The sequence below is a fragment of the Lactuca sativa genome, chromosome 9 (genome assembly GCF_002870075.4).
Source record: "Lactuca sativa cultivar Salinas chromosome 9, Lsat_Salinas_v11, whole genome shotgun sequence".
Taxonomy (NCBI): Eukaryota; Viridiplantae; Streptophyta; class Magnoliopsida; order Asterales; family Asteraceae; genus Lactuca; species Lactuca sativa.
Window position 1 is genome coordinate 13,442,338 of NC_056631.2, and position 8,568 is coordinate 13,450,905.

Here is an 8,568-nt window from a genome sequence, read left to right on the forward strand (position 1 = left end):
AGAACAACTCGGCGAGTCTATTGAAGGTTTTCTTGGACTCGGTGAGTCTGTTCTTGGACTCGGCAAGTCAGGTCGCGAAACCCCAAACCCTTCGAGTTGAGACTCGAATCAGTGAGTCGAATGGAGACTTAGTGAGTTGGACAGGTCAGGACTCGGTAATCGGTAGACTCGGCGAGTCATGGACTGACTCGGCGAGTCGAGTCGCGAATAGAAGGACTCTTAGCATATGAACTCGGCGAGTCAATAGGGTGACTCGGCGAGTAAGGTTGACCTGGGAGGTTGACTTTGACCGGGACTTTGACTTTGACCAGAATTGACTTGGTTGCCTGTCGGGGTCAGTTAGACTCAGTGTTGTATTGATATTGGTAGTTCGGGGAGCGAGTGGAGCTGAAGTTCAGAGAGTTGTCGTGCAGCAGCTAGTGGGTTCATCAGCCAGATCAGCCAGTGCAGGTGAGTTTCCCTTTGTATGAATGGGTCTACGGCCACAATGCCGACCCATGTAGTTATGAGTAGAAGACCCGGGGGTTAGCCTTAGGCACAGTATACTAGTGTGATTTTCGGGACGAGGTCCAATGATAGAGGGCGGGTGCCCAAGGAATGGTTTATGTGATAGTTTGTACTTGTTGTCTGTGTGATACTTGTATGTGCCTGGTAGGGAGGTGAGTGTGGGCGAGGTCCCGTATCTCACCAATAGTAGAGTGTGGATGGTGTTCCACATCTCAGTAGCAGCAGATCCGGGGTGAGGCCCAAGTTAGGGAAGGAGTGAGGGTGGGCTGGGCCCGTACCTCACTATCAGCAGGGGTATGGACGGGGTTCCATGACTCATCAGTAGCAGGACAAGGGCGGGGCCCAGAGATAGGCGAGGCCTTAGGACAAGATCCGTTAGTATGTGTTTAGCTTATGTGATGTGATGTGATATGTTTATGTGCTATTATATGTTAGTGGGCGAGGCCCTGTGACAGGCGAGGCCTAAGTGAAACAGATCTGTATCCGAGCGGGGCTCGAAGCCAGGCGGGGCCGTTGTAGCGGGCGAGGCCCGAGGTAGGGGGCGAGGCCCAGGAAAGCGGGCGTGGCCCAGTATGTATAGTATGTGGTTATGCATGGTATGTGGTAGGGTGGGGAACTCACTAAGCTTCGTGCTTACGGTTTTCAGTTTTGGTTTCAGGTACTTCTGGTAGCGGAGGGAGGTGCTCGGGGTAATCACATGGCACACACCATAGTTTAGACAGCCTGGGAATGTTTACTCTGATAACGAACATTTATTTTGGAAACTAATACTCTGTTTATGTTTTGAAATGATGAATTTGCTTAAAGTAATGTTTTATTAAAAGAATTTTTTAGTCTTGAATTTCGGGACGTTATTGATCCAGTCATCTAGCAGAGTATAGATGACAACCACAGAATATTCTAGACAGTCAAGTGGAACGCTAGCAGACTCGCAACCTGAAACCGGAATTACCCAACCCAAACTACCCGAATTGAAAATGGGTCAGTTGTTTTAATTGGGTATCAGTTGGTTATTTGTTTCTACCATACCAATTGAACATAGTGTTGTCGTACAAATAACAATTAGGGGTGACAACTGATCACTGAAAAAATTTAAACAAATTAAAATTTAAATTCGTGTTTATGTCGTGTCAAGTATAAAAAGCACGACACCGTGTCATGTCGTGTTTGTGTTCAAAATTTAACACGATTTAACATTTGTTGTATTTCGTGTTTATCGTGTTATGTATGATTAATTATTAATTAGTTAAACTAATTGTTATTTTACGTTATCTTTTTGTGTCATGTCGTGTTTATGTTACATAAAACTTTGTTACGTCATGTCAAACAAAAACACGACACGGTTACATAATTTGTCACCCCAACAAGCACACATAGCCTTTTTATTTGTGAAATGAGATGTTCCAGATAACAATGATATTTAAAAAAATAATAATAAATAAATAAAATTATAAAATGAAAATAAAAAGGCAAACTTTAGTTTCTTGCCTTCTAGTGACGTTTCTTAAACATTTCTTTAGTTGAAAAAGTGTTTCTTAAACATTTTAGAAAGTTGATTATCCTTTTATGATGTTAACCCAATAATTTCAATACATAACCAAAATCCATATGTTAAACACAAAAACTTATATTAATCTTTGGACTAATTAAAGTCTTGTTATTTTAATTTCATGAGCGACAAAAGAGAGTAAATCCTCATATCAAAGGAGCATCCGTAAAACCTCACCATACACTAACTTGATACACAACTAGAGAAGTGGCCCCCGCTTCGCGGGGTTGGAAGCCTTGCGCTGTAATTGAATTGTTATTTGATCTAAAGTCATTATTAATTAAAAATTAAGTGATGTATCGTCGTTATAAGCATTATTCCAGAAATTTTACAAAAAAAAAAATATATTAAAAACTACACAATAGAATAAATCATTTTGCCCATGCATAATGGCACTGTGGTATACTCTTCATTAATAAAGTAGTTTAACCTAAATCTATGTGTGTATGTTGATTAATTTATTGATGAGTTCTTATTGCTCATTGAAGGAGAAAAGGAAAAGCTTGAATTCGGAGCTATGGCATGCTTGTACATGCCCTCTTGTTTCCCTACCGAAAGTAGTAAGTGCCTTCTCTTGATGTTTGCCTTTCTTGAATCAAAAGACAAAAGTGCCCTTCTCAAAAAAGGATAAAAACAACTTATAAACATCTTTAAACCGATGGAAGTTATCTTAAGTCGCTCCTCAGTTAAGAAATTGAGTTCAACAACGTTATTGACTGATTCCGATAAGTACAATCAGGGAATGAAATTAGTAAATGGAATACATACTAAGCGGCTAAAAGCAAAAAAAAAAAAACAAAGAACCAAAAAGCTATTAAAAAAATGTAGAGAAATAACAAAGAGATGGTGGCATATCTGGAATGTAGTTTTGTCAAAGCTTGAGAGGATTTCTTGAAAGATTCATTTATCCCATTTGATAAGTCCATGTACTACTGAAACAATGAAATCAAGAAAATCATTTCTTAACAATGCAATCGCTGGATTCTTAAAACTCAACTTTCCCAATTAAAACCTTGTAACTATGAAAACAATTTATCAGAGATCATTGAAATAATAGAAAATGTAGGTAATTTATATCAACTTACTAACGCTAAAATAAATATAGGATCAAAATCAATTCCATAATCAATCTTGCATGGCTAATTTTTCTGTCATTAGATGGTCAAAAACACAATCAAAAGATGCTAATTAATTTCAATAGGTATTGAAAAAAAAACGGAAAAACTAACAAAAAAAACTTTGAACGAACCTTGTGTTTGAAGTGAGTCTTCGGAACATGTTCCTGACATTCTATAACATAACCGGATAACATTTCACATCAAGCCGATTAATGAAGTCTAATTTGTGTTTGGTTGGTTAAGGGAGTCGTACCTTAAAAAAAACATGACCATCAGATTATCTTTTATGTTTGTACCACTTGTGTTGTTTCTGTAAGCCGGTAAACAGATTAGAGAAGTATCAATAATGTGTTCTTATTTACTTCGATGTAGTCCTTAATTCGTCCAAAAATCATATTTTGAAAGTTTCTGCAAGAATAAATGTTCACAACAAACATAGTCAGATACCTTTGTAAATTAAAAATGAATTCATGAATCATCTTACACTTCATCCAACAGCATCTATGCAAGTTTCTTGTAGAATCAGCATGCTGGTTTGGTTCGCATTCATTGCCTGTTGTAAGAAAAGGACACCAAAGACTAAATAATTATATGAGGAGATATCAGGAAGTTATTTTGTAAGTATTAGAAGTTAGAAAAGGAGAAAAGAAAAAAAATAATAGTCCTTGTGTGGTCACTGTCTAATTGAGTCAACTGCTTCGGAAAATTTTCCAAAAACCGAAACCGTGACATACGATGTGAACCCAGAAATGTCTCTAGTGTCTTTCAGACGAAACATTACTAACAAAACCTTTTAAAAAAAGTTGAATCTGTACGTTAGATCTGAAACAGACCCCTCCCACTTTTTTCTATGTAGGGTGAAATTACTATTTCGCCCTTATCCTTATAAAATAAAATAACGAGGAATTACTGCTTTATCATTCCCTGTCGTCTCGGTGTTGCATTTCTTTTGCGTTGTGAATAAACCTATAAGGTACCAAAATAGGGCAATGAATAAGCAAAGTATCGAAGATCAAAATAATAGAGCACTATATTCAAAGATTAAAGTACCAGACTCCCTCAGCGGCTCAGCCCCGCCATTAAATCGATCTCGCAAGAATTTTATAATCTCAAAGGATTTTTTTTAAGGCCAATTGATTACCTTTTTTCCCCTGTTAACCGATATTCTTGTGTACCGAAGCAACTATAGACTATAGTTCCTTTTTGTTTTGATAGACATGAAGAGGTATTGCAGTTTCAATTAAATCCTCAATGTTTAGTCCTCCTGTCAATTCAACATTCAAAGTTCAATCTTGTTAATATCTTTTCTTTGCTTATCGTGGTGATAAATCTTATAAAATCCGCATCATTATAACATTTATATATAACTTTATCATGGAGTAAAATCAAATTCAGACTATGTTTAGACAGAATAATTAAAAGGAAGCAGTATCCAGAAATTAGATGTAACTGAAAATTATAACAAAACTTATTACCCTTTTTCCATGACAAAAATTCCATGCACCAACACAATCGGAGACATATCATCGTCAGAGGTTGGAGACTCGATAAAGTATTCATGTCGGATTGATGTTTCATATTTGACCTGGAAAAACAGATCAATGACAAATTCAGAGCTAAAAAACGTAAGTCAAAGATTAAATAAACCGAAGAACTGGTGAATACCTCGATCAACGGAAGAGCTAGTACTGAAAACCTGGTGGCAAGAATGTTGTTTTTCCCCTACTGGTTTGGTATGGTGGCCGACAAGAGGCATACATGGGTCTTGGAAATTGTGGAAAAACAAAAACGAAAAAGAAATTATAAATGAGATAACGAAAGTTAAAAAGTGGGGCTCAGATTCGTCGTGATTATACCCAAATGGAAGTGGACATCAATCCGAACTGTTATCAAAAACACCCGCCTGAAGTACATACCTGAGATTAGATGGTGAACCCTAACGAATGTAGGAACGTAATCAACAACGTGAATGCAACCATCACTCTAGAGCTCTCTAAATCTGTGTTCTTTACCTGGAACATCTATGGTTTAAATCCGGCAAGAAGTGGAGTTGAAGGGTCGATGAAAAGCAGGGAATCCTATAAGTGGAACTGGAAATAACAGTAGCAGCTTCGAGACTATTCAATCGATAGATGATAGCGATGGAGGAGTTTTGTAGAAAACATGAGAAAATTGAGAAGAAAGCAGATAAATAGCACGCATGTGGTGAAGGAGTCAAAGGCCGTGTAATGGAGTCGGTGGCGAATGCCTGTTTTACATTCAAGAAGAAGAAGAAGCAATGATGTAAATGGAAGCAAAAAGGGAGAAGTCCATTGAGAAATGTATGGCGGTGGTGTTGTGTAAGCCTTTTACTGGAGAAGAAAACGGTGGAGAAAGGAGGGCACGTATATGTAAAGCTAGCGGTGAGGATTGAGGAAGCCAAAGAAACCCACCAACAATATAAATAATAACATAAAATGACCAATGCAGAAAAGAGAGAAAATTACAAAGTTAAAGGACCAAAATAGACAAAAATGGGGGAGGTTAACTGTTGTTAAGATTCATTTCTATACAAATAAACAAAGGATTAATTTTGCCAAGCCCTTAGGATCTTTACGTTTTGGACAATTTTAATATATATATATATATATATATATATATATATATATATATATATATATATATATATATATATATATATATATATATATATATATATATAGACGGTTTTAGGAAGAAAAAAAAAAAGTTTTAATAAAAACAAAATTAGTTTTTTATTTTTATTTTTATTTTTTTTCTTCTAGTAATTGATATATAATAAATTGTGAAATCTAGTTGACATTTTTTGTTCAACTTACAGTTTTTTTTTTTGAACAAGAAATTATTAAAACAATTAGTACGATGCAAGTTTGAACAAATTATAAGAAAGAGATTGTTGTACACCCAACCGACCCAATTTATATCACAATTTCTGTTCATATTGACATACCAAAACTAAGATCAAGTAACAATCTTATAAAATAACTCAAACTATGTTTTGCCGCTCATAAATAGTAACGTTATGACAGTTCCAAATAGTTCATATGACCAAAATAATAATCACATTAAAACACTTGTGTTGATAATATTGAAATTATAAGAGTCTGCCCAATTGATATTTTTTTTTTGAAACTAACCGTTTAAAAACGGTAAAATGTGAATTTCTTCTGTTTTTTTTTCTTTTTCTTTTTTAAATTCCAACGGCTAAATGGTTTAAAATTTAATTTTTTTACTATCTACAACATCTATAAATATTCATACTCATTTACCTTCAATAAAACCTTCTACAACCTCTATTTTCTTCAATAATAATAATAATAATAATAATAATAATAATAAATCCCGACAATCAAACCCCAACCTTCGATAGAAGGAAAAATACTCATGTTTCGAGTTTAAACACCCTTACTCGAAACATTTTTGCTATCGATTAATCATCACAAGGAGTTTATCGTCCCCAGCTCGATGTTCCCATAAAATCTCCACTACAATTTCAATACAAAAATGTTAGACAGTATTACCCGGTCGAAGTCGAAATGTTACTCCGCAAATATTTTCAAACTTTGTTGTTTTTCTCGATCAACATTCGCTAAATCAACCACAAACTCAAACCCAACAACAATTCCAACTTGTCAATGAGTTGAATGACTCGGAAGAAGAAGAAGAGATGGTTCCCAAAACTCAACTCACACCACCCCCACAACGACACAAAGGAAAACAACAAGCGCCCAAGGGTATCGCACAACCGAGAAGACAAAAGTCGATACCATGGCTTCCACAAGAAGAACTAGTTTTGGTACAAGCTTGGGTTAACATTTATGAGGATTTGATGACGGGAAATGCACAACCAGGAGATCATTTTTGGTTTCACATTTTAGAACGGTTTCGGGAGGAGCTAGGAAAAGATGGCGACTACCGTACAAAATCCCAAATGAATTCGAAGTTTCGAGAAATAGCAAAGGGGGTTTCAAAAATAAACGGGTTGTACAACAACCTAAAAACCCAACGAAAAAACGGTCAAGGCGATAAAGAAATACTTTAAGAAGCTTTGCAATTTTACCTTGAGGAAGTTGGAAAACTATTCAAGTGGTACGATTGTTGGAAATTATTGGTTAGATGTCCTAGGTGGAAAAAATACGAGCAAGATTATATTTTTGGAGTACAACAATCAAAGGGAACGAAAACGGGGGCTTTGGTCGGTCTAGGTTTAAATCAGGAGGACGAACTCGAGCTAGAAGAAATTGTCCGACCGATGGGTAGGGACAGAGAAAAAAGGAAGGGAAAAGGGACTCGTTCGGGTGCATCGGATTTTAGCATGGACGTTGACAAAATGCAGAAAATAACAGTGTCGCTTGATCGATATAATCTTAATTTCGCTGAACGTTTGGCGTTCGACAAAGAAAAAAAAAGCAAAGAAGAAGGAGTGCGCGGAGAGACAAGAAATGGAGGATATGAAGTTCTTAATGGAAAACACCGACCATTTCTCGGGACCAGCTCTCGAGCTCATGATGAAGAAAAGGGAAAAAATTATAAATTTTTTTTTTCATAGGTTGTTGTTGGTTTGTTTGAATTTTTATTTGTGTTTTTTTTTAATATTCTATTTTATTTTATTCTTAGATTTATTGTAATTTTTATTTTAATTAATGAAATGTATTTTCTTTTTAATTAACTTTTTTTGTTTAACATTAATTTAAAAATTATAATCATAAAAATGAATTAATTTTATTTAAAAAAAAAGAAACAAAACAAATAGTGAGGAAAACTTCTCCTCCATTCTTGGGTTTAGGTGAGGGAGAAGAAAGTGAGGGAAAAAATGTTGTGGCCCACAAAAAGTGAGGGGAGTTCCCCACCCACACCCCCGGTCTTATTATTTATAACTTTTTTCCAAAGTTGTAAAAAAAACGTTCGACGTTAGCTAGTCGGTGGATTGGGGTTAAATGATTAATCGGTTAGACGAGACTTAATCGGTGACCATAAATTGTTAATTCTTGGAATTTTCAAAAAATAAATATGACTAAGGGATATATACAGTAAAGTCCCAATATTTTCATCGATTTGACAAGAAAGTCCTAAACTTTATTTTTTTGACAGTAAAGTCCAAATTACCGGCAGTTTTTGACACTTTTACCCTTTTTCCCCGGTTAGCCGGTAATTAGGACTTTTTTGTCAACCAAATAAAGTTTAGGACTTTCTTGTCAAATCGTCAATTAGGACTTTACTGTCAAAAAAAATAAACTTTAGGACTTTTTTGTCAAATCGTTCAAAATATTGGGACTTTAGTGAATATATAATTTTTTTTGTTAGAAATTTAATGGTATGATACTCTTTAAGCATAAGAGTTATTGAAACATTCTCTAATCAGTTAGATCCTATTGA

At 35.4% G+C, this 8,568-nt stretch overlaps 1 protein-coding gene and 1 long non-coding RNA gene across 17 annotated transcripts; one reads left to right on the forward strand and one right to left on the reverse strand.

Annotated features, from left to right (window-relative positions):
* Positions 1-2,752: 2,752 nt before the first annotated feature.
* Positions 2,753-5,544, reverse strand: LOC111881333 (uncharacterized). Of its 16 annotated transcripts, none has more exons than XR_008227135.1 (7): positions 4,840-5,541; positions 4,650-4,759; positions 3,659-4,438; positions 3,428-3,582; positions 3,306-3,346; positions 3,142-3,204; positions 2,753-2,985 (listed from the first exon to the last, which is right to left on the reverse strand). It is a non-coding gene; the product is annotated as an uncharacterized LOC111881333 (long non-coding RNA). The 16 variants fall into 16 exon arrangements; XR_008227130.1 differs by having other exon boundaries at positions 2,753-2,988; positions 4,840-5,540; XR_008227141.1 differs by lacking the exon at positions 3,306-3,346 and having other exon boundaries at positions 2,753-2,988; positions 4,840-5,542.
* Positions 5,545-6,859: 1,315 nt separating this feature from the next.
* LOC111881304 (uncharacterized) lies at positions 6,860-7,234 on the forward strand. The gene has a single exon (XM_023877716.1). The coding sequence runs from the start codon at positions 6,860-6,862 to the stop codon at positions 7,232-7,234; it is 375 nt and encodes a 124-aa protein (XP_023733484.1).
* The last annotated feature ends 1,334 nt before the right edge of the window (positions 7,235-8,568 follow it).

Excerpts from the sequence above, each read along its gene's own strand:
- LOC111881304 (XM_023877716.1), top strand. The coding sequence starts at position 6,860 with ATGGTTCCCAAAACTCAACTCACACCACCCCCACAACGACACAAAGGA.